This window comes from Aplysia californica, unplaced genomic scaffold (genome assembly GCF_000002075.1).
Source record: "Aplysia californica isolate F4 #8 unplaced genomic scaffold, AplCal3.0 scaffold00538, whole genome shotgun sequence".
Taxonomy (NCBI): domain Eukaryota; kingdom Metazoa; phylum Mollusca; class Gastropoda; order Aplysiida; family Aplysiidae; genus Aplysia; species Aplysia californica.
This window is the reverse complement of record NW_004797808.1, coordinates 334,265-360,681: the sequence shown is the minus strand read 5'-3', so window position 1 is coordinate 360,681 and position 26,417 is coordinate 334,265. Positions and strand designations below refer to the sequence as shown.

General features: G+C 37.1%; 1 protein-coding gene across 6 annotated transcripts in view; it reads right to left on the bottom strand.

Annotated features, from left to right (window-relative positions):
- LOC101862891 (helicase domino) overlaps positions 1–26,417 on the bottom strand; it is an 80,713-nt gene that overhangs the window by 40,312 nt on the left and 13,984 nt on the right. For 4 of the 6 annotated variants that reach the window (XM_035971920.1, XM_035971922.1, XM_035971923.1 and 1 more), the window contains exons 6-29: positions 26,214–26,303; positions 25,390–25,537; positions 23,524–23,653; positions 21,541–21,726; positions 19,651–19,791; positions 18,286–18,475; positions 16,640–16,719; positions 16,007–16,165; positions 15,314–15,437; positions 15,023–15,145; positions 10,102–10,256; positions 9,721–9,822; positions 8,896–9,073; positions 7,618–7,754; positions 6,943–7,053; positions 6,433–6,684; positions 6,066–6,202; positions 5,387–5,573; positions 4,758–4,955; positions 3,920–4,025; positions 3,145–3,348; positions 2,376–2,612; positions 1,657–1,769; positions 640–998 (exon numbers count right to left, since the gene is read on the bottom strand). In XM_035971920.1, coding sequence (XP_035827813.1) covers positions 640–998; positions 1,657–1,769; positions 2,376–2,612; positions 3,145–3,348; positions 3,920–4,025; positions 4,758–4,955; positions 5,387–5,573; positions 6,066–6,202; positions 6,433–6,684; positions 6,943–7,053; positions 7,618–7,754; positions 8,896–9,073; positions 9,721–9,822; positions 10,102–10,256; positions 15,023–15,145; positions 15,314–15,437; positions 16,007–16,165; positions 16,640–16,719; positions 18,286–18,475; positions 19,651–19,791; positions 21,541–21,726; positions 23,524–23,653; positions 25,390–25,537; positions 26,214–26,303 — 3,847 coding nt within the window. The remainder of the gene's footprint in view (positions 1–639; positions 999–1,656; positions 1,770–2,375; positions 2,613–3,144; positions 3,349–3,919; positions 4,026–4,757; positions 4,956–5,386; positions 5,574–6,065; positions 6,203–6,432; positions 6,685–6,942; positions 7,054–7,617; positions 7,755–8,895; positions 9,074–9,720; positions 9,823–10,101; positions 10,257–15,022; positions 15,146–15,313; positions 15,438–16,006; positions 16,166–16,639; positions 16,720–18,285; positions 18,476–19,650; positions 19,792–21,540; positions 21,727–23,523; positions 23,654–25,389; positions 25,538–26,213; positions 26,304–26,417) is intronic. The other 2 variants (XM_013087051.1, XM_005106501.1) reach the window with 1 other exon arrangement.

Here is a 26,417-nt window from a genome sequence, read left to right as displayed (position 1 = left end):
AGGTCACTGAACAGTCTCAAAAAATGGAGACCGACATTGGTAATTGGCCATGAAAAGCTCCAGCCAAAGGTTGGAGAGGGGAACTCTAATAAATAAACCTTAACTTTGTTGAGTTGGCAGGGGGAAAGGGTCAGATTCCCAGTTTTGGGATTTATAAAGCAATCTTACCAATGATATTCTTTTTAATTTCCATTACTACCTCTCCAAATAGCATCACCACATTTTCAAATCCTGTTTGCATAGATGAGCAGGAAACTACAGCTTTGTTTTTGTTTTTACATTCAACCAAATACAACAGCCCCATGCTGAAACATTTCACAAAAATGCACCACAATCTCAATGTTAAATCAACACACAGAGGGAACTATCTTTTTCTTTTTGCCAAGTGTCTCAAGCAGACAAAAACGAATCAAGATGAATAGCAATTAATCCCCTTCTATAACTTTATTGATGGAAATCACTTCTGTAGTTTTCACATATGTTGGCAAGGGCAGACATTACACGTCATTGTAACACATCAGGCTTCATGTAAAAGCTACAGAGTTCAGCTCAAATAACATTGTAATAGAAAGCAGAGTTTTACTACATCTTGTGAATATAATACTCTGACTTTTTTAACTTCTGATCTGCAAACCTTACCGTGACAGGATGTCCTGTAACTGATGTAGCCATTCTTCTGGAGACTTCACCAAGCTCTGGAGGTATTTGGTCTCTCTCCAGAAGAGATCTGGCCTACTATGATTACAGCAACGATTCTGAGCGAACAAGCAGTCGACATAACCACAATGCCGCTGAGCCGGGCTCCTTTCCACAGGGTGAGAGCCGGCGGGCAAAGAGGAGGAAGACAAGTCATAAGGATCAAGGCTTCCAATACAGTTGACTGCATGCTGTACATCTGGTCCCAAAGGAGGAGAAGCATCACACCGCATACGATTAAGCTTTGCCATGTGAGAAAGGACATGTTGACGACGCTCTTGCTTCCTGCGGTAAACTGACTCCTGAAAAATCACAAACATAGGGTTAAAGGCATTTTTTCCAATTTGCTTTATTCTTGACACTATGTTTCACTGGTTACTTCCACTATGTAAACAAATTCATCACATTACTTTTCTATTTTAAAAGAGACTTTAGTCTTAGTAAGAGTTTTACGGCACTTGCAACACAATAAGGTCATATAAGTGCAGAAGATTAGAGGTGTAAAAAGAGAGTAACAAACATAAAAAAGGAGGAGGGAAAAGGACGATAGCTTTAGATTGAAAAGGAGCAAACCGCACCAGAGCACCCGCCAACTACCCACTTTTAAAAGAGATATGAAGTTTCTCTTTGCTTGAGAAAAATAAAACTGATCCAACAACATAAAGAACTTACATACCAGATTCAACAAAGCCATTGTCTCATCAATCTTACCACATAAACCCAAGGACGTGTACCATTAACAGAAACAAACACGATTTTCTAAAAATGCTTTTGATTGAGTAAAAAGAAGCATATCTACAAAATAACCATCATTTACTGCAAGGAAAAAGCAAAACTGATCGAAACAAAGAGCACAAAGAGAAGCAGAGCCTACCAATGGCACACTTCAAACACCCCCAAAAACCCAAGGTCTTTAGTTTTTCATAAAGAGCTAGAAATGATTATGAAGCATAAACCTACCACAAACAATTCTGAGCGCTTTATGGGCTTCTTTGGGACGGGCTTTACACTAGAAGAGTTTGACAACTTGCTGGTGGTGGTTGTGGACATCACAGAGGTGGAAACTGAGGAACCTGGAGCAAAAAAAAGCAAACACAAAAACAATCTAATAAAAACCCCAGCATGAGAATAAAACAAGAAAATTGAGAACAACCAAATTCTAGTTTAACAAAAAAAATATAAAAGTGAAAACCTTTCTCACTTTTAACTCATGTTTCAGATAATTCCGTCAAATCTTCAAACATTTTCTCTTATCCACACAATCTGTTTCATATCAGCTGTTCTAAACTTAATACATATTCAATAACAAACAAACAAAAACTCGAACCCGATAAGTCATAATACCAATGGTTGTAAAGGTGCCAGGAACATAATACTGAAAAGAATAAAACTACAAAGAGGGGGAACAAAACCTAGTCGGCCTTGTTATACCACCCATCGACACAGCAGACCAACAATGACTTTTTACCAGTGTACTACTTCAATGTAATGGGGGCAGATTCCCTAGCATACTTTTAATTCTCTCAGCCATTCACATTACTTAACATGTCAACAGAATGGAAACATTAAAAATTGGTCAAACTACAGTGTTCATAAACTAACAAAGAAAGAAAACTATGTGCACATAAAGTTGGTGCAAACACAGATGCAGCACCTACAAAACCCAGCAGCCTTCTTACTTTGTGAGGCAACAGCAGATGAAGTGCTCGATTCACTAGAGGATACAACAAAAGGTGACACACGCATCACAGGCTTGGGTTGAGACAGCACCGAAGACAGCTTCAGCAGTGATAGACTGGTACTTGTTGAGGACGTGGTGGTGACAGCTGATGCTGTTGATGCAGATGCCGAGGTAGTACTAACAGAGGTGAGAATCTGATGACCTGAGGAAGTCTGCACAAGTTGCAAAACACCACCTGAAAAATAGAATTGAATGCTTTCTTTTAACATTTCTATTGTATCGACAGTGGAGCACAAATGACGCAAAGAAAAGAAAAACGAGACTATTTGCATACAATGTATACCTATCTGTGAACATGACTATTACAAAGAAGCAAACAAGTGTTAAAGGACTACTCTTAACTCTCTGCTGCTCTGCAGGTAATGTTTTTCAAGGTGGCCTTAGCAAGCTTAAAAAATATTGCTTCTGTCCATCAAAATGGTTTTCAGATTAGCAGCTTTTCCCATACGTCTTTACAAAGAATTTGCAGCCACCACAGACACAATTTGTTCTACTGGGAAGAAAAACTAACTTCCCATAACGTACGACCTTGCCCAGGAGATTTTCTCTAAAGATTCGTTGCTTTCCATACATGTGCAAAAACCAAATCCTGAACACACAACAAAAAATCATTTCACAGCCTTCCCAGCAATCATCCTATATGTTACAAATTCATTCATTCATCATTTACTTATTGAAATTAGTCTCTATACTGGTATCCAACTCACTTTGCAGCTGAGATGAAATGAGCTTTGCAGAAGCAATTGCTGCCGACGTAGGAGAGGATGAAGACGATGTGATGGAAGATCCAGACAAGGGTAGGATGAGAGGGGGCCCAGATCCACTGGGGTTAGGGATGAGGATGGACTGCTGAGTACCCGAGGAGGATGATGACGGGGGCGGGAGCAGCAGTTTGATGCTATTTACAGTGGCTGGGGACAAAACATCACACTTTTGTCTTTCTATTCAATTTCAACAAATTTATAGAGAAATCATGTGACAATGATCTAAATGCTGCTTTACTTTGGTTGGTAGTGCGAAACCCCACAGTTCGAACAGCAGACACAGTGAACAAAAAATATTGAACTCAAATTCATTCTTTAAAAACAGTAACACTAAATACGCACAAAAAGCCCCATTCTCTTCACAAGATATTACAACCCTTGACTGATCTTTAACATGCATATATACTTTCAAACACAGTTAATATCAAAATAAATTTATGAAACGGCAAAGTAAAATGGAGTATCAAGTATTGTTCTTTGCGACAGGATACTGAGAAGTCAAACAGTTGAGGACAACTCAGGGTTTTAAGCAAATGCAGTAATGTAGCCCTTGATAGTGAAACCACACAAGTAAGGAAAAAGTTGCATGGTTGTGAGCCAGGCATCACTTGAAAGAGAAGGAAAAGGGAAGAACAATAACTGTTCCAACTCATTTTTTTAAAAGCAGTAAGAAAGTACCGTTTTAACAAAATCCATGCAAATTAGAAATAATACATACTGGGTGTTGATTGCACACTTGAAGCCGTAGTTTTTGCTGATGTAAGGGGTGAAGCTGGCCTGGACTGTGAGGCAGACGAGACCACCATTGGTGATACTTTTCCAGTCTGATCCAAGATGCAACAAACATAAAATCTTTGATAGTATAATTTCAAACATCCCTCTAAATAGCACAACAAACGTCCTTTTCTTTTCCTTTGAAAATGCAAATGTCCCTTCACAACAAATTTGTTAAAATGAAGAAGCATTCTCACTTAAAAGTGACATGTACTGTTATTACAAAAATGAAAACAGCAAATTGATCTGGGGGGGGGCAAAAAAATACTTTTGACTTAATCACTCCATGTGATTCTGTGCCAACAGCTCAATTACCCATTTTGCCAGTTGCATTGTTTCTTGTGTCTTTAACATTTCCACCTTTTAAAATGGATCAGTCATAAGAAGCACTGCAGCTAGTTGAAGTTGATTTAAATGTTGCCAAAAAATTCCAAGTAGATAATGAAATAATAGCATTTGTATAGCACATTGCCGCTCAATCGCAAGCTGTATGCGCTTTACAATCAGTATCCCAGCAGACCTGATAGCATTCTGAAATAATTTCAATTTCCTAGGAAGAATATACGACTTTTCTTATAGGGTGTGCAGACACAAAAACTACTGATCTATGACCTAATGAGATTATAAATTTGCTCATTTCTGCGCATATGGTGCACTGACATAGTATCTCTAACCAATATCTTGAAGTACAAATATTTTCATGATTACGCCCAACAGAAAAGTATTTAACGGCTGCATTGCAACTATATAATCTGACTATATCAAGCTGCAGTAACACCAACCTGTAAAAACGCTGATGCAGCCCCTCTCACATTTTTCAGTTGACCAACCGGTGGCCGGGGAGGAGGGTCAACAGCGTCATCCACCTCTTCAATCAATTTGCCTGTGGCTTTCAGTTGTTTCACCCGTTGTGACACAAAAGCAGGGAGATCTGACTCCATTTCAGCCAAGTTAGGATACAAGGAGTAGATGTCAATATCCTGGGAAAAGGAAAAGAATAAACATAATGACAGATGCTACAACATATTCAACAACTTTATATGATATTGTTCTACTTAACTTTAAAAAAAAAAGAAGGAAAAATGACACAATATTTCCACTTGTGTTTCCCTTCCATTGTAAATAATAAGACATAATCCCCCTCATTTAGAAACAAATAGCATCCTGCACTCTGAGTTTAGCAAATATTAAACCATGCCTCGTTACAATTAAAACTAAGAACATAATCGTTTTTATTACTCTATAGAAGTAACAAAAAAGTTTTGCATTCATCATTAATCTCAACAAATTCATTATAAAGAAAAAAATAGTCAACAATATGTCCAACAGGAGAAAGCTCACATCACTGTTACAGGGATCATGAAAGTGCACATGTAAATAGGGCTAATTTTGCTAAACATTTAACACTCACATTGAAAGGATCATGTTCAAGCACTCTTGTAGCCAAAGAAGCAGTCTTGTAGACAAGTCCTTCCATTTTAAAAGGTGAAACAATGGGCCGTGGGTCAAACAGATTTGGGTGGTTGCAGACTTTCCTCAGCTGCATCAGGATGTTGATCACACTCATGAAGTGGCCTGTGGCTAGAGTCTCCTTAGTTCTGAAAAACATTTTAGGTAAGCATTGAGAATTCACTCGGTTGGAAGGGCAGTAATAAAAATAGCTTACCCTCTTACTGTGACTTGCAAAACATAATATGTTGAGGTTGTAAGTATATGTGAGTCAATATTCTTATGGAATCAAAAGTATCCGAGCGCTTATGACCGAGTTAAAGAGAAAGATATGGTCATAATACAATACCACGGCATTGGCTAAAAGTCTGATGAAAACTAATGCCACCGCCCCACCATCTAGGTGTAGCATGAGTGAAGAGTGACAAAATAGTGACAAAAGACCAAACTATGAATGGAAAAATCTCAGAGGTTTATAAGGCACTCATTCCAAAATGTGCATGAAGAAAATTATCTCCACAAGAAAAGGAATAGAAGGACAACCCTTTGGAAGTTTTACCCGGCAGCAAGCAAGACACCTAAAATGCATAATATGATTACAACATAGCCTGTTAAAATTGTTTCATAGTCAAAGTACTCACTTTGTCTGTGACATGAAGTCATCATAGAGATACCTCTGGCGCTTGGACAGTCGGCACATGACAACATGCTCAAACTTCTGAGGCATCTGCTTCTCTACTTCATTCTTTAGACGCCTGAGAAGGAAGGGCCTCAAAACCTAAAGAGTAGAGAGAATAGAAAAGAAAACTTGAAAAACGTTTCAAAAACACTTGGCACTAAATAAACATAAGTAATTTTTTATAAATTCAAAATCTGAAAATCACATGAAACACAAATACTAAACTAATAACCCAATAAACTTGACAGATAAACACTTGTATTACTTTTACCACCTCTTACAATAACGATAACAAAAAAATAAATAAAGTAGCAATTTTCTCAAATCACCTTGTGCAGCCGTCGGACTAAACTTTCATTGTACTCCTGACTCCCTTCTATCATTCCAGTGAGAGGATTAGAAAACCACTCCTTAAACTCAGAGTGAGACTGGAACACATTAGGCATAAGGAAGTGCATGAGTGACCAGAGCTCCATCAGAGAGTTTTGAAGCGGAGTTCCTGTTAGAAGTAGTCGGCGCTGACTGGAAAAGTTGAGCAGCATTTGCCACCGCTGAGACTTGAAATTTTTTATGTTCTGAGCCTGAAAGTAAACAGATAAAAAGGACATTAAAAAAAATTATTTCTCCTGTAAGAAAATTGCTAGGTCAAAATATGTCTTATGGAAGCAAAAAGGTACTTCAACAAGGAGAAGGAAAGAGAGCAATATTTAAACAGAAAACAAGAATTTAAAAAAGACAACAATCAATTATTTCTTAAAAGGATACCATTAAAAAACAAAGAGTCAAATTAGAAATAAATATTTCTAACTATAACCCAGTTATGTTGTTAAACCACTTACTTCATCTAAAATAAAGTACTTCCACTTTTTCCTTCGGAATGCCTGATGATCTTGCACGACCAACTTGTAAGAGGTGATGCAAACATGGAATGCATTCGTCTTTGTCCATCCCTGACAGAATTCAAAGCAATAAATATGAGTGATTCCTGTCCAATCTAAAAGAAAAACAGTGCAACATCTACAACTTTTAATCAAAATTTAAATGTTGCACTATCCATTTACATCAGTGGTCACTATACTATTGCCCTCTGCCATGCAACCTCGCAGGGGAAAAAACTCAGAAGATGCAACAAAGCTTGGTCAACAAACAAATTTAATCATTTCACTGAACTCTACAATGAAAATTAAACATGCTTTTATAACTTTAAGCTTATTGTCTCTACTTCTTTAGTGTATGTATTCTAAGCATCAATAAACCAATGGGTTGTATTGGATGTCTTGTATTGAACAAAATAGAAATCCGGCCAGCGCTCCGCACAGCCTAGTTTTCCAGCGCACTTTTTTAAAAGTCTGGTAGACCTGGTTTACCTGAAAGAGATTCCACTACTCAAGAATATCAACTGCAAAAAAAAAAAAAAAAAAAGATGTTACCAAAAAATTCCCTTTCTTCTGCTTTTTAAAACAAAAATTCTTTTACCACTGTATTAGCATTGCATATAATTGAACTTGACATACCTGTCTTTTGAGCTTCCTTTCCTTGATACTGCCATAGTAAGTGAGTATTTTGAAGGCCGGACACCATTTCTTGAACTCCATTTCCCAATTGAGCATTACACTTGTGGGTACAACTATGAGGTGAGGACCCCAGACACCTATATGTCATAAAACAAATAACAATTTTAATGGTTACTTTATGGGAAAGTTTTAGTAGAGGTTTTACGGCGCTCAAAACTGCATAAGGTCATATGAGCGCCAAGGGGTGGATGTCAACAGAGAAGTCCTTACAAGGAATCAGACTTACTCTGCTCACCTCACTAGCTTCAACAGCACAAATAGTAAGGATAAGAAAGAAAAAGCAGCAATTCCATGTTGTGGATCTGGCACAGTTATGAGCGTGATTTTGATGAATCAGCCCATTTACAATTCTACCGTGCATGAACGAGAAATGTTCCCCCTTTGGGAATGGCGTAAAGACACTTCAGTCAGCGGCACCACCCCGGGGAGTCTACTTTCCCAACAACCAATATTACTGAACAATTCTTGTTAAACCAGGCTCACAACATGAACACTTTTATAGTTCTCAGCATATTCTTTCTTGCAGCCACAAAAGTAATAACACATTTTTCTTTTGGCAATGGCACAAACCACAAAGAATAACTATTTTTAAAAGATGTTTTAAAGGATGGTGGATAAGACGACTAAGTAGATCTATGATTATCACTGCACCATTTAGTAGCCAGAGAGAAAATTTGTCAGTGTCAAATCAGCATTTCTGCTAAGTCTCCATTTCCAGAACCCTTGAAATAGAGGAAATAATGTTCAATACATCCAAAAATGTGTGAGGCCATATTATTCACCCTGCTAGAGCCCCAAGTTTGCTCATCCCGTGTTGGGTGAATACATGCTAGTTTGCTGATTTCAAATAATAAATCAAAAATACAGAATCCATTTCCTTTAATCGAGTCCAAATTTTCACAGCATCAGGGATCCACAGACTTAACACGATCCTGTCTTGAAAGGATTTAAAGAGCATTTCAAAGAGTTTAAAACAAAAATTTTAATTTTGCCAAGTCTTTGTGGAAGTGAGCCCAGCTTTTTCAAATATTCCTGTAATCTAATGAAAATCTACAGAACAAAGAGATCCTTTGCTGCACGAACTAGTCTCACACCAAAAAAAAAAAAAAATTCTTTAATTTCTTGTTAAATACTAAATTACACCCATATGAGGTGTACCTAAACCAATATAATCTGATCTACAAACAAAAAAACGGAAAGTTTTAAAATTTGGCAAACCTTTGTCACATGCAAGATGAGCCAACATGGCAATGGTCTGGATGGTCTTGCCGAGACCCATTTCATCAGCAAGGATCCCATTGAGTCTTTTATCATGCATTGTGGCAAGCCAGTCCAAGCCAACGTGCTGGTACTCTCTTAGTGTATGCTTCAACAGGAAAGGCACTTTGGTCTTCACCTATTGATGAAAACAAAAACAATGAGTATAATGACATAACCCGTACATCCATAATAACAAAAACAAAAAAACATACAGCAACAGCGAAAACAAATAACTATGAAGGTCTCATGGGCAAAAGATAACTGAAAACATGAACAGCAGAGTCAAAATGCATAATTTTTTTTTCAAAAGATGCCATCAGATTCTAAAACCCACTAACGAAAGTTTAACAAGTATTTCAAGGCAGCTTTCTAAAAAGTGCAGGTTATATGCTGAAAACAAGACACCTTGTGTTATATCATACTCAAAACCAAAGTGCAGCAGTTCACACACACAAAAAAAGTTACGCTAAAGAAGGTCTCCATTTAACCTTGAGGTCAAAATACCAAAAGCTCAGAAAGTGAGAATTAACAAATGAGTCCACTGAAAAAAAACAGGCTTAGTCAAAAACTGGAAAATGTGAGGGTGCCAGGATTTTAAGAGCTTGTGGACTTATAACTTCATATTTGTTTGATGGGAAAATCTAACAACAATAATCAATCAAGAGCTGAACAGAAATACAGTTATGAGTCAACAAGTGTTAAAAATTGATACCCTCACGATTTTCAGTCTGAGACTATGCATGTTTTTTCTGTGGACTCCTCAAATATATTCAGTGTCACTACCTCAGTGGTCTCCAGAGTATATCCTTTCGGCTGTAAGCTCTGGGCAGCAGCTGCAATATCATTGAACTCCTTTCCAGGCCCTTCTGTACTGGACTCATCACCCTAGAAAAAGAAAGAACGTAAATTGGTCAGAGACAAAGTAGAACATTGCTAAGAAAAGGTATGAAAAAGGAACAACTGTACCCAATCCTACCTTGTAATTTGATGGTAACCAACACAGCTATGTATTTAGTACACAAAATTCTCAGGGCAAAAATTTCCAAACTGGGCAATCCATAAATTTAAAAAAATCAAAATATCATCCTCAATAGCAATTCATGAAAACAACAAATCAATCAATCAGAAAAAGAAAAAAAAAAATTAAGGTCAAGCTCAACTTACCTTAGGCTGCGCATTTTCTTTCTTGACAAGGAACTCCAACCCCATGTCTTCCTGTTTCTCATCCATCTTTTGCTCATCGTTTCCATCCTCTTTTGGCTCCGTATCACTTGGAGCTTCAGCTTCTTCCTCCGAAGACTCCGACTCCTTTTCAGACTCTGCAAAAACAAGCACAATTATAAATGAAGCACTTAATGCAATGCAGAAAGATCTAAAGCTTTACATGTGGTACGACAAATTTCACCTCAAAATTCAATTGCATAAGATGAATATGTGCCAGTGTGAAAGGTGACCAACCCATCTATTATTAAGATGAATTGGCGCATAGGACTGACGATTCGATGTTTGAGACGCTTAGCACTAATGTATCAATAGATAGATTCAGTAGTGACTCTAGGTCTCAGAGATTTTTTATTAGAAAACTGTCAAAGAGAAAAATGTTTACTTCACATGTTTCCAATTTATAGTCATACCAAAATAAATGTGAGAATTTGAATTCATTTGGAACATTAACCAATCGGTTAAATGCCTTTAATATTGTCATCACCACTACCAATTGGTCTTACATTGCTCAAACCTGTACAACCGGACATTCTTTGATTAACAAAAAAAGACTTTCTCATAGAGCTGATTTTTTTGCAAATCAATCAGATTTTGATGCAAATCCAAGAATGTTCAGTTGTACAGGTTTAAGCAATCTTCAGAATCTGCAAAAAACAGCACAATTATAAATAAAGCACTAATTAATGCAATGCCACAAGATCTAAAGCATTACTTGTGGTAACATAAATTTCACCTTGAAATTTACTTGCAGAAGATGATAATGTGCCAGTATGAAAGGTGACCAACCCATCTATTATTTAGATGAATTGGCGCATAGGACTGACGATTTGATGTTTGAGACGCTTAGCACTAATGTATCAAAGGATAGATTCAGTAGTGACTCTAGGTCTCAGAGATCTTTATCTTTTGATCAGAAAACTGTCAAAGAAAAAAATGTTTATTTCATGTTTAGATTTATAGTAATGCCAAAATAAATGTGAGAATTTAAATTCATTTGGAAAATTAACCAATTGGTTAAATGCCTTTAATATTGTCATCACCACTACCAATTGGTCTTACATTGCTCAAACCTGTACAACCAAACATTCTTTGATTAACCAAAAAAAAAAACTTTCCCGTAAAGCCAAACCTGTACAACCAAACATTCTTTGATTAACAAAAAAAAAACTTTACCGTAAAGCTGATTTTTTTTGCAAATCAATAAATCAGATTTTTATGCAAATCCAAGAATGTTCAGTTGTACAGGTTTAAGCAATCTTCAGAATCTGCAAAAACAAGCACAATTATAAATGAAGCACTAATTAATGCAATGCAGTAAGATCTAAAGCTTTACATGTGGTACAACAAATTTCACCTCAAAATTCAATTGCATAAGATGAATTTGTGCCAGCATGAAAGGTGACCAACCCATCTATTATTAAGATGAATTGGCACATAGGACTGACGATTCGATATGTTTGAGACGCTTAGCACTAATGTATCAATAGATAGATTCAGTAGTGACTCTAGGTCTCAGAGATTTTTTATTAGAAAACTGACAAAGAAAAAAATGTTCACTTCACATGTTTCCAATTTATAGTTATACCAAAATAAATGTGAGAATTTGAATTCATTTGGAATGTTAACCTGTAGGTAATGCTTTTAATATAGTTATCATCCTTATCATTTGGTCTTCAATTGCTCAAACCTGTACAGCAGAACATTCTTTGATTTGCAAAAAAAAAAAAAAAAAGCTTTCTAGCAAGGGTTTTTTGTGCAAATCAGTATAGCTGATTTTTTTTTGTGAATCAAAGAATGTTCAGTAGTCCAGGTTTGAGCAATTTTCAGACTGCTAAAACCTGCACAATTATTAATGAAGCACTAATTAATGCAATGCTGCAAGATCTAAAGCATTACTAGTGGTATGACAAATTCCACTTCGAAATTCACTAGCTTAAGATGATTATGTGCCAGTACGAAAGGTGACCAACCCATCTATTATTAAGATGAATTGGCGCATAGGACTGACGATTCAATGTTTGAGACGCTTAGCACTAATGTATCAATGGATAGATTCAGTAGTGACTCTAGGTCTCAGTGGTTTCTTATCAGAAAACTATCACATCAAAAAAAGTTTACTTCCTAGGTTTCCATTTATAGTAATACCAAAAGTAGGTCTACCATGCTATTAAGTCTAAATAAGTGTGAGAATTTTTATTCATTTGGAACAATAACCAGTAGGTTTAATGTCTTTAATATAGTTATCATCCCTACTAACTGGTCTTAAATTGCTCAAACTAGAAAGCTGATCCCCCCCCCCCTAAAAAAAAAAATATCAAAGAATGTTCAGTTATATAAGCTTTGAGCAATTTTCAGACTGTGCAAAAACCAGCACAATTATAAATGAAGCACAAATTAATGCAAGGAAGTTGTAAGGGGACTAGCGCTGCTTAGATCTACTCGGCGTCTGTGCAGTCCCCTAGCATTCCGCACAGGGGGACTGTTAAGACAGTTTGAGATGTTTGTTGTAATAAATCTTGAATGTGCATCCTCTTAGCACATCACACCCTAATCCAAGCATTATTGACTTTTTTCTCACTGTTACTAATGTTTTATGACAAAACGCTCTGAACAGGAAAAGGCTGATTCCAATCGAGATGACATTTTTAGATTTTAGTCTATAAAAATAACATCAATCCTTTTCAATACTGTTTTCAAAGATTTGAAAAATACTTTTTGATTTGAAGAATCCAGGATTCTACTTTAAGTAGTACCCTTGAATACATTTACCGATACCGATACACATGATATACTCAGGCCAAAATTCTCAATTTTCAAATCTTCAGTGTTCAGTTTAAAACACATTACACTGGAAAGACTAATATTACCAACCAGTCAAAGGGTTAGCCATCTATTATAATTCTCTGATCGGCAGCAACAACAACAAGACCACCTACTTAGGCCTAGCACAGACTTGCCAACCCCAACAGCTACCTTTACTAATTTTCTCATATTTTTACCCCAAACCCAAGCCGTTTTTTCATATGTCAGGGAAAAAAAATATTTAAAGTTTCGCTCAAAAAGGTGTCGACGTAACATAGAACCAGAATTACTACTATGGGATGTAAATGTTGATGATGGCTTGTTGACCACGACACAAAGTTCAAAGGTTGTTTCTTTGCAGTCCCCTAGTGCGGAACACGGGAGTACTGCAAAGTCCACGAGTAAATCTAAGCAACGCTAGGGTACAGTCCCCTGACAACTTCCTTACTGCAATGCAGCTAGATCTAAAGCTTTAATTGTGGTACGACAAATTTCACCTCACAATTCACTTGCATAAGATGAATATGTGCCAGTACGAAAGGTGACCAACCCATCTATTATTAAGATGAATTGGCGCATAGGACTGACGATTCAATGTCTGAGACGCTTAGCACTAATGTATCAGTGGATAGATTCAGTAGTGACTCTAGGTCTCAGAGATTTCTTACCAGATAACTCAAAGAAAAAAGCCCTACACTTCCTATGTTACCATTTATAGTAATACCAAAAGTAGGTCAATCATGCAATCAAGTCTTTTAGAATTTAAACCAGTAGACAATGCCTATAATATAGTTATTATCCCTACCAATTGGTCTTCCAATTGCTCAAAGCTGTACAACTTAATATTCTTTGATTTGCAAAAACATCAGCTTTACTAGAAACTTTCTCCCCACCGTCCGTCGCGTCAAAGCTCAGCCACTATAGTAAATGTGATCACAATCGTAAAAATCGATGAAGCGATACAATGTTTGCCCCAGACGAGATAGCACCGGGGTGTGAACTGACAGACAGGTTTGTTTTCCCCACGCATCCCACTCACACCTGAGCTCTCAACCTAAACTTACATCACACGCTGGGTGGGTAGGGCCTACATGTTCGCTCCAGGCGGGATCACATCGAAATGACCATTGCAGCAGTTGTCTCTACTCCCAAATTTGCAAGACAGACTGAATTTTAATCACAAAGTAATGGTGTGTAACGACAAAGGCTGGAGCGGACCTCGGTCAGAAATGGAAAGTTATAAATTTCCGACAGGTAAAGGGGAGGGGCAACTGGATAAGCGTTGATCTTGAGACTCACGATAGGATAATAAGTGAAAATGGCATGTTTCATGCCACTATGCACTGTGATAGGCCATCAAGATTAACCACTCTTTGCTCGCCATATGTCATAAACCCAGATGGGCTTACATGTGTGTGTGTATATATATATGGATTGTACGAGTGTTGTATAAGGTAGGAAAAGCGTCACTTCCTCTTTACCTGCAAACACTCAAACAACATGCATTTCCCCTTTTTTGGCCCCAGTTTATCATTACTCGAATGTGTTGTTTATGTTATTTGGTGGTGTTTTGGGCATCATGTTACAATTCCCTACAAAAGTATATCAAAAGAAATGTGGTTAAATGTAGAATGTATATGCAGAAATTCATGAAAAATATTCATAAATAAAAAAGTTATGGGAGGTTAAGAGGGGTGTCACCCTGAGCAGCCTTGGTTCATGGGATTTCCTGCGGCACAGGGGCCTATTTACCTGCGGCATTGAAGGGATTAATTGGTCGATCTTAAGCACAAGTGGTATATCCCAAAAAATGTTTTGAGAAAACTGAAGGTTAAGTTTTTGGACCATTCTTCAGTTTCTTTAAGACACAAGGAGAGTTTTCTCTATAACCAAACAAATATACACACACCAATGAAACCGAGCTGCTCCTACAGGTAGAGCAATGCCCACTTTTTGTGTACTTTCACAAGAATTTGTAGGTTCTACAACCACCCTCCTTGACCTGTAAAATTGCTCAAAACCTTTGAACTATTTTGAGTTATACAAAAGAAAGACATACCTGATGATTCTTCATCATCCTCGTCATCACTGTCTTCCTCTCCTGAGCTTTCCTCTGGCATTTCAAAGTCACTATCATATGCTCCTGCATACTTTTTCATGAGCTCTTCCACACTCATTTCACCTGATTCAAAAGCAAAACAGTAAGAAGTACTGTATTTAGTAAAATATATTATTTTTTATAACACAATACCCCTAAAAAAAAAACAAGTTGACCGTAACAGCTAAGGACTAATATGAAAAACAACACAAAACTTCTTGATAACAGATAGAAAAAAGAAGTAGCAATTACCTTCAGCTTTAAGATCGCCCAACTCCTCTGAATAGTCCTTTTTTTCATGCTTTTCTTGTTCCTCAATGGTTTCCTCAGCATCCTCTTCAACTTCATCATCTGCTTTGAAGTCTCCATCTTTCCCCTATTTAGTGAAACAAAATGTCAACACTTAACCTCAATGAAAATGTATAACACACATGGGAGCACAAACAGTAAAGCAAAAACGCATTCAACAAAAAAAAAAAAGTATTTCACAAATTCATTTGAAAGTTTAAGTAAAGAATGCATCCAACACAACAAGAATGTACCAAACTTAAGATTAACCACATAAGTAGATCTGGAACTGCTGAATAAAACATGAATGACAAGTATGTAACCCAGTCATGCGGCATGGCATAACACTGACAAATGAGTTTGTTACAAAAATAATATTCCTCTGCCTGTTCAGAAACTATCATTTCATGGCCAAGTGCTTAGTGAGACTCACAATAATGACAAGCATGTGGCTGCAATATATTTCGATGAGTGGTCATTAAGGTATATCTTCAAGCAAGACATGAAAACCTAGACCTAAAACTGTGCACCGCATAATAGCTACCAGAAATGGTGTGCGACATTGTCTATATTAGTGGGAAAGCTAGTGTTAATCGTACCTGCCAACAAGGAATAATAAAAGTAGTAAATTATTCTTCATTTTATTTATTAATTTACCTGGGAAGACAATGAATCACTAACATTATCCTCTTCTCCAAAAGATGGCAGCTCCCCAGAAGGCTTATCCAGCATTTCTCTTGGCAAAGTCTTTAGCAATTCTTCAAGAGGAAGTTCACTCTCCATTTGTAGTGCTTCAACTTCCTTCTTTGTAGCATCCTGAAAATGAAAATTAATCAATCAACATCGAGTGGTCCCTTTCGTTTTAGTATGCGTTTTAAGGCACTTGCAAACGGTTAGGTCATACGAGTGCCCAAGATTAGAGGTGTTACAAGAGAGCAACAAACATAAAAAAGGATGGGAGACAAAGAAGAGAGTTGTTCAATAGGAAAGAAGGAGCAAACCACACCAGAGCACTTGCGAACCACCCACGGTGGTCTCTTGGATCAAACGCAACTATTCTAGTACACTCGCTTAACATATCAGAGATAAACATTCAAATATTCCATAACAGTACTCCCAACAACAAAAGACCAATACTACATCCTCAGAACTCCCTCATCTGAATACATGTGCATGATGAAAAAATAAATACACCCTAACTTGATACTCTAAATGATATTTACTTGCATACAAGGTACAAAAACATGGAACATTCTAAATTTGTCGAAAGGGCTTCACTGGTAACTTTACCTCATCAATTCCTGATTCTATCTCCTCTCTCTCTATGGTTTCCTCATCATCACTGGCTGTGCCAACAGGGTGAAACTCGACTAAAAGAAAGTACCAAAAGAGAATAAAGTGGCACTTTAAAATGCATTCAGTTAGACAATAAAATATGAGCATACATCTGAATACATCATAATTAATATCAAAAGTTATATCATTCAAACTTCCACGAAGTTCACACATAACAGTAAAAACAAATATGGAAGAGCATGACTCTAACATCAAAATCCATACCATTATTAAAACTTGAAAGGACTTCAGCATAATATTTTTGCAAAGCTTTCATATTTATGTTCTCAGAATAATTGGGTGATCCCAAAAAAACTCTTTTTGTTAATATTGTCCTCCACACAGAAGTTTTGCGCTTCAAAATTGTACATAACATTTGGAAGTAAGTCTAAAGGAAGTTGCATGATATTCATTTGAAAAATCCACAAAATAGCCCTGTTTTACCCAGCGCGTAAAAAAACAACCCATTTTCAGATATGTCCCCATTTTTGTAGCATGGCGCATTAGTTCGCATAAGGCCTACCACTAAAAATCCCAACGATTGAGCCATATTGCATACTACAGTAGTCTAACAAGCCAACAAGTTTGCATATAGTTTTTCTCAAGTTTCCTTTGCTGTGATCATGGTTAAGATTAGTATAGAGCAGAGAGCTTTTTGTATTGAACATTTCCTCACCACCACACCAACTCGTTTCGTAAGTATCGCACAAGGTACAGAAATAATGTCTGTAGACGATGTTTGCAGCAATGACATTCCTTCATCTCAACTGTCCGCACTCTAAAGGCATATCTTCATCTACGGCTGTACCATTTTCCCGTTCGCGAGACTATCAGAGGATAACAGTGTTTTCATGATTCTTCGATCGTCTTGAAAAGCGTGGACATTTCCTCCCTGACATTTTGGTTCCATGGCAAAGCACATATTCACCTTTCAGGTTATATCAACACAAATGCTGTCTATTTGGGCAACCTCACCCCTCCCCCTGTTGTCTGTAGAAACGGCTCCATACTGTAAGGTTTACAGTATATGTGGCTTTGAGTACTCATGGTTGAAAGGATCCTTGTGCTTGGTCATTTTGAACATTACAAACACGTTAAAATGTGGAGTCTTGGAATTCCAGAATTTAAAAATTATTTTTAAACTCTGTAGAAGAATAGACATATTGTTTAAAGGTTACAGGGATTGAAAATTTCGATTTTTAAAATAAAAGGAAAATAAAAGATCAAACCAATCATTTCATGAACTCCCTTTCAAGATCTTTTAAATTGGTGCATTTTGCACTTTTAGGTGGTTTTTATAAAAGCCATTTCCGTTTTTAAAAATAAGTTTCTTTGTGAAGCTTTTGTCAAACAAATTCCTTTTGAATGAACTATATCTATTCAAAATTACAGCATTCTAGTACAAATTTTGTGAGAGACATTTAGAAAAAAAGTTGTTAAGTTTTTTTCGGATAGCCCTGTATATACACGATACAAGGAAACCCTTCCCAAATTCAAATTGACTAAAGTTAACCTTCCAAAAATAAATAGCAGGGGTACAACATAAGATTATTTTCACCAGCTATGCCTCTTATAAATTAATCACTATGACATATGTATACCATCTCCATTGTCCACTGTATTTTCTGCATCTGACGCCAAAGACGGCGTGTGACTGCCATCAGTATTCTGAAGACCTGCTGTTAACCATGAAGAATATTTTTCTGTCTGATCAACAATGAAACTGAGGTGGAGATCCAAGGCCTTTTTCTTCTTTTCTTCCAGCCGAGTTGTTTGCTTGTACTGTACAACCTGAAATTGAAAAAGGAGCAAAAATCCCAAAAAGTGACAAAATTTAACACAACATCACGTCCTTACATAAAAACGAGTCATAAACCCTATAAGATATCAAATGCCCAGACAGTCATTCTGTTAATCCCTATCTGACTTGTCCCCATACATTTCATCTCTGACAAGCACGCTCAAGCACCCTTGCTTTTCAATGGGAGCCACAGTTGTGCATCGATATTACAGTCTTGCTCAACCACTTTGCCCTGGGTCCCTTATATCTGCGCAAGGGAAGTGGGACATGTGCGCGCGCTTAAGTCTGTTTGTGTTTGAGTACATACAAAATTTTTTTTACAAGATTTTCAAAGTAAGCAGCGTCAACAATGAAGCTATTTATGTTTATTCAGCTGAAATTACTATGCATGACTTCTTTAGACACACCAAGCTCAAAAGTAACCGTGAAACAACACGACCGTATCTTTCAACCGAAACGTTAACTCATACTATCTCTAGAATGGTTGTGTACCTGGAATTCATTGTAATTTAGTAGTATAAATCGGTCGCCTAGTGGTTAGGCTCTCGGACTCGCAACCGTAAGGTCGTGGGTTCGAATCCCATGGGGGCCCGATGTTGCGTCCTTGGGAAAGGCACTTCGCACAAATTTTTCTCACTTCACCCACGTGGAAATGGGTACCCGGCTATAGACAGTGAACGATCTTGTCAGTTTGATAAAGTGTTTGAGCGCGTGAAATCCGCAGCTTGCACTGTATGCTTCCGCGGAAGCCGAGAATGTTTCTGAGTGTTCTCAGAGGGTCTGCTGGGGTAACAATGGTTGTAAAGCGCATAGAGCATGCTCTTGAGCATGGATATGCGCTATATAAATGCAATTATTATTATTATTATTATAATACCAGCAAATGTTCAAGAAAAGGAACTGTTAACAACTTATAGTCTGGTGTAAAGAAAGAATGCTTTATTCTCATCAGTGACCCTTGTGTTGATAACAAACAATGCACATTTCCATGCACGACTGCCACCTGATCTTCATGGAGCATGCTCAAACACTCGCCCGCTAACAAAGTGGTTCATGGACAGAAAAAGGTGCCTGGTGCTCAGTCACAGGTCCAGAGCTAAGCTATAGAAACATGTTTATGATTCAGAAAACAACAACAAAAAAAAGAAAAGAACCTGTTTCTCACCTTCTCAATATTTGTCCAAAATTCTTTCACCATTTTGGCCATCTGACTAGCAATTTTCTTCAGCTTTATACCCTCCTCTTTTTCTGCTCGAAGTTCTTTTTGCTCTTGCTCTTTGAAGTGATTTGAGACCATTCTTGCCAGCTAAAACAGAAAAATACAAAGAATAAGTTATCAATCTGACATATAGAATACAAAACACACATAGCAATAAACATAAAAACATGTCTTAGTTCAGTTCTCTAAGCTAGTCTGGATTTTTTTTAAAGAGAGAGAGATCATTAATTTCATTTGGAAATAAAAAGTCAGTTTTACTTTAGTAGAGGGTTTTACAGTGCCCGCAACTGCATTAGGTCAAATGAGCGCCAAGGAGTGGGTGTCAACAGAGAAGAAAATGACAATAGTAAGGATTAGGAGAGAAAAAGCAGCAGTTCCCTGTTTTAGATCAGGCACAGTTATGAGCGTGACATGATGAATCAGCCCATTTACAAATCTACTGTGCAAGAACAAGGAATGTCCCCCCTTTGGGAATGGCCAAAAGACACTGCAGTCAGTAGCACCGCCCTCGGGGGTAATAAAAAGTCAAACTTAAAATAAAGGTGAAAAACATCTTAAAATAATGTGTACGTTGTCATAGAAAATAGAACTCAAAAGACAAAGACAGCTTCTTGAGTCTGTCTAGCATTTGCGTTTGTTGTCATTAAATTTCAAGCTTTCAACTCTGTAAAGAAGTATGTAGCAACAATGTAACTTAATCTAAAGCACCACAATTTCTTGTGCCCTGTTCTAAGCATCCAGAATATCATTTGTAGCCATACAGAGTGTAAAAACGTGAAAAATAGAGATTTCACAACAGAATGAAATCAAAATTAGAACATCACATATACAACCACAAAAATTAACCAATAAGGGCATATGTTCACCTATCCAAAGATTGGGCGTTTTAAACCTAAACGTGTGTAATTCAAGAAAAAGTACTATGGAATCACACACAATGGGCCTGCCAGTGACAGTATTCCGTTATGGTGGAGACATGCTCTAACAAAACACTTTAATATAAATTTTAAAAGGGTAGGAACAACATCAAATTAATTTACATTGCGCTATATAAACACACACACACAAAAAAGAAAAACACATCCGAAAAATAAAAAAATTTAACTTTAGTTTTTATTCAGTTTTAGTAGAGGTTTTACGGCGCTTGCAACTGCATAAGCAGTGCTTCCACCAGCTGAAGCTGAAAAGTAAGGAAAATTCTGCGGGGGGGGTCTGGGGCCCCCAGCAGGGTGGTGGGTGTCCAGGGGGAGAAGCCCCCGAAGAAATTGAAATTGAGTACTTTTAGAGGGTTGAAAATGGCATTTGGGAGCCTGTTTGAAGAGATTGCCAACAACCCATACTACCTATTTTTCACCAAGGTACCGTCTTGTTTGATTTCTTCACAAACATATCTTTCCATTGCCGGCAATGTTAAAAAAGTTCCCCTTCCATTGCTACTATAATTCAATTAATTTGTCATCGCACCATTGATAGAAGGCAAACCTGGGAATAATGAATAGATATGTACCTTCACAATACAGTTTCCCAGCGTATACCCAAATTTTCACGCCTGAATGTCGCATGTCACAACCTCGGAACACCACAGTTATGAGCATGACAGCCCATTTACAATTCTACTGTGAATTAGAACGAGAAATATCCCCCCTTTGGGAATGGCCTAAAGACACTTCAGTCCGCGGGGTCAAAAAATTTAAAACACAACAAAGATAGGAAAATAAAAATCAAACAGCAATATAAATAGTATGTAATGTACTTAACATGCTAATGGATGAAAAGAATAAAAAGGGACGCAAAATGTACGAGCACTGCAAGACTGATTCAATAGAATACACATACTTTTTTTGCAGCAGCTTTCTTCCACTTGCGCTCCTGGATGAAATCAGCAGCTAACCACGTCATTTCCTCCAACAGATAATCCCAGTGGGCTTTTTGTCGTGGTGGCTCCTGCACACGTGGCAAACGCTTGGCAGACCAAAGGCCCTCTTTCCTTAACTCAGTCACTCTCTGAAGCACCTGAGCTTCCTGCAAAGAAAATGTGCCAATACATGACAACTTAAGTAATAAAAAAATGTTTCATAGAAACAACAGACCCAGGGCTCAAAACGTGATCTGCTCAGAATGAAAAAGAACAAAAGGGACAGGAAGCCAAAATTCAGTCTATAATAGAACCCAAAAATCACCTATTTCAAAATTAGATAGTCAACAACAGAATTTCCTCGAAACATCCCCTAATATTCTTGGAATGTTTTAATTAACTTCTGGAGTAAGCCTCCCCCCATCACCACCACCATCAAAACCACTGAGCACATAAGTCCACAAGAGTGCTCCTAGAGTTCAGACAATTGTCTGATCACTTCGAAGCAAAAAAGGAATGTAATCCTCTTGCTATCAAAAGCAGATCAGTTCTCTGTAGCCAATGTGTAATTAAAGGTAATTATCAGAATTCCCTTTAGAATGAGTCATGGCATGTTTATATACCTGCAGGCACACTCAATCAAGCAATAACGCTTTATCGATTTAACAAAAATAAAACACAGCATTGAACTTCCTATAAGGTACAACCCTCAACTCAAAATGGTCAAAATCCTACTGTTGGTGCCTTTCTTTAGGCACACACACAATTGTCTGATCACTTCGAAGCGAAAAAGGAATGTAATCCTGCAACTATCAAAAGCAGATCAGTTCTCTGTAGCCAATGTGTAATTAAAGGTAATTATCAGGATTACCTTCAGAATGAGTCTTGGCATGTTTACAAACCTGCGGGCTCACTCTGTCAAGCAGTATCGCCTCATCAATTTAACAAAAATAAAAGTTCATACTTAACGACTTAAGTTCAATAGGAAATACAGAGATTCACTCGCTTATATATATTGAATGACTTCTTAAACTGCAGCCTCACATTAACCATCAACATTAGATACATTAAGAGTGGTTTCAGTTTAGAAAGTCATTCAACATATAAGCGAATGGATCTCGGTATCAGCCAACATACAAATGGTCGCTTTTAAGGACAAGCAAGCTGACCCAGATTTCGGGGGTTTCCAGAAATCTTGACCTACACCAAAAGTGGGCATCTACAGGAGAAGTTTGGTTTCATTGGTGTGTATATTTGTTTGGTTATAGAGAAAACTCTCCTTGTCTTTTAAAGAAACTTAAGAAAAGTCCAAAAACTTTACCTTCCATTTTCACAAAACAGAATTTTTTCGGGATAGCCCCCTTGTGCTTAAAAGCGACCAAATAAATTGAACCTTAACGTGTGTTCAACCACAGTTTAAATGTTCATTCAGACCCAGCCTATAACAATCCAAAATTACTTATTTCATGTTAAAATTAGATAGTCAACAGAATTTCCCCGATACATCCGCTAATATTCTTGGAATATTTTAATGAAACTCCTTGAGTAAGTTCCCTACTTTCAATCATAACCATTGAGTACAAAAGTCCACAATGCTCCTTGGACAATTGTCTGATCACTTCGAAGCAAAAAAGGAATGTAATCCTCCTGCTATGAAAAGTAGATCAGTTCTCTGTTGCCAATGTGTAATTAAAAGTAATTATCAGGATTACCTTTAGAATGAGTCATGGCATGTACCGGCATGCACACACAAATAAGCAATAACACTTCATCAACATAACAAAAATTAAAGTTCCTACTGAAGTTTAGTAGAAAATAGAATTTAAACATGACAATTAACACTTTTTTAAAATGCCAGCACTTAAGTACTACAAGGAAACTATCTCCAATATACTAATACTGGTTTCTGTTGGAAAATCGCATCTCGGACACAATATAGGAAAACAAAAACAAAAATTACTGACCTGCTTTGCTCTCTCCACAATGACATCCTGAGAGCCGCCTGTCACATTTTCATAGACAGAAGAAATGGAATGCCTTCCTCTTCCAGGGGACACATTTGTTGATTTGATGCCTTTGGATGGGATTTGTTGACTGAAAAGACCAATCCAAACAAACAAATTAAAAGTCTTTTCTTTTCCCACATTAAAAAATGGTCTAGGCCACAAATCGCAAACATAATGTTATCAACCTCAGACTTGAAGCATGCAGCTCAAGAGGCACCTAATGCTGATGGTTAATGTGTGGCTGCAGTATAAGAAGTCATTCAGCATATAAACGAAAGGATCTCAGTATTAGCCAACATGCAAGTGAATTGAGTCCTAATGTGTGTTCATTTGCCGAACACAAGCCACACTATCCCTTGACCAAAAACTTCGCCCCAAAACAATGGACTTTTTACAAATCAAATCTAATAGGACAAACAAATTGCAGGAAGCAGCAAATAATCTTAATTTAAAACTGAATCCTTTCCTTCTTGATAAAAGAACGTTTAACTGGCACGCTGATCCTATTCACAATTTCGACTATTCCAGCATTTTCCAATAAAAGATTTCTCTGAAATTTGCCTGACCTTGCCTTTAACGTAACAGTTTTTATCAAAAGAAAAAGACTGGTCTGAGATACAGTGAGGATAATATGAAATAAACATTACCCAATCAGTTACTTTCCAGCTAAATTGTCACAAGTGAAAAAAAATCGGGATATCCCGACTAAATCGGGAAGAGTGGAAGGTCTCATTACAGTTATAGTTCCTGTATAAAAATATATAAAGTCCCAAAAGCCATATATGCATAGATGTAATCAACATTAGATATTGGTCATGCGGTAGACATGCTCATGATGCACCTAATACTAATGGTTGATGTGTGGCTGCAGTTTAAGACATCATTCAACATGAACGAATGCATCTCGGTATCAGCCACCAAGCAAATATTGTTAATTCCCAAGTATAATTTGAAAGCTGTGCACATGATCTGTCATGCAAAAAAAAATTGGCACTTATAAGGGCAACCCACCTATTTCATCCAGAAAATGAGGCATAGAATTAATTAAGAACAATGATAAAAGAATATCATAGGAGGTGACCTAATTAAACATCAAGTCTTTGAACCCTGAGTTCCTGACCATACTGTGACCCCACACCCAAGTCCTTATACTTGATGTTGATGGCCGTGACTGATATAACATTTCGCAAACAGCTTCAAACCTAACTCTTTCAATCACATTTCATTACATAAAATTCTCGATTACTTCCTACATTAATACCGTACTGAAGAGCTTATTTTGCTCTTATTCGTCTAGTTTTATTTTTACAAAAAGATCACTAGCAAACCCTCTTGCACCAAACCATAATTCAGTGAAAGTTTATCAAGCAAAAATTACAAAACACTACTAAAACAAAAGATGTATTAGATCTATATCAATTTTGTGGCACACTTGACACTCAGTTTTTCTTGTAGACATTAATTTCGAACGTACAGTGTTTACATATAGCCAATTTAAAGACACGTTAATCCTGTCCACATAATTTTACATAAAACAATAAAGAAGTACAATAATCAACAATATGGTAAGCAAAAGTAACTTCATTTTTCCTTGCATACACCTGAAGACCCCATAAACAAAAATCAATTAAATCAGCATTTCTTCTCTCTTCCTCACAGTATTCAAAAGCAATGCAATGGGAAACATGAGTATTGATATGAAGCATGCATGCATACTCAAAAGATCACACTATAGACGTGCAGTATTTTGTCATTATATAATCCCAATAACTACCTACAGAGAACGACACAGCGTTAAAAAAAAAAAAAAAAGCAAAAACTAACCTGAAAGCAGTTCCACTCTTCAAAGCATGTAAGTTGGGCTTGATATCTGTACTTTTGCCTGATAAGTGCTGTTGCAACTCCGATGTTGTGGCTGTGGTCAGAGGTGTTGTTGTCAGGCTGGCAGTGGTTGTGGTTGATGAATTCATAGCTGGCAATACACAAAGAAGGTGGTATTACAAACTACTCATACAGGTAAAGATATGATCACAAGTACCAACTTCGAGACCATTACTTGTTCCAAACTGCTGATCAAGTGCACATTTAGATATAATACAGATGTACTGGGTTTACACATGTCAACTTGTTTAAGTGAGTATACTTCAGATCATTAACACTTGAGCAGTGGAGGTAAATTTGTGAATATATGCGTTTGCCATGAACCCATAGTGTTATCCGTTCAAAATGTCTTTTATCATTGCAACTATGACACAGCAGTGGTCTTTTAACTGTAAACAAGTTGCAATCTAAAAAGCACATGTATCACACAGCCATGCATTTGTCTGACATCTTACTACGTATCATTTAACATCAAACACTGGCAATACCACTGAAAAGCAGACAAGACAAATATTTGCAAAAATGCCATTCCACATAATTCACCAAATAAAAAACACCATTATTATAAGCTCCTACATTTAAAAAAAAAATTTAAAATCGCATCATCTTTAAAAATATAAACAAAACAAACCCAGAAAGAAAAAAGAAACAAATATATCCTAATGTGTCAAGAAAACAAAGGAAGCTTCTCTACATCAAACCAATGAACACGACTAGGCAGAACAATCATAAACGCCTTCAAAAGCTGCACACCAACAGCAAGATACCTGAGAGGTGTGAGATGGGGCGAGCAGATGAAGAGCAAGATGGCAACACAGTGACATGCTTGCCACCAACCACGACGTTCTTTTCAGTACCTATAAGCACAACAGTGGAATAAACATGGATGCGCGTGAAGAACAAGGCCTGAAACCAAATATAGCCTTTTGACTACCATAATACAAATTGAATTGCTTATTGCTTGACATATT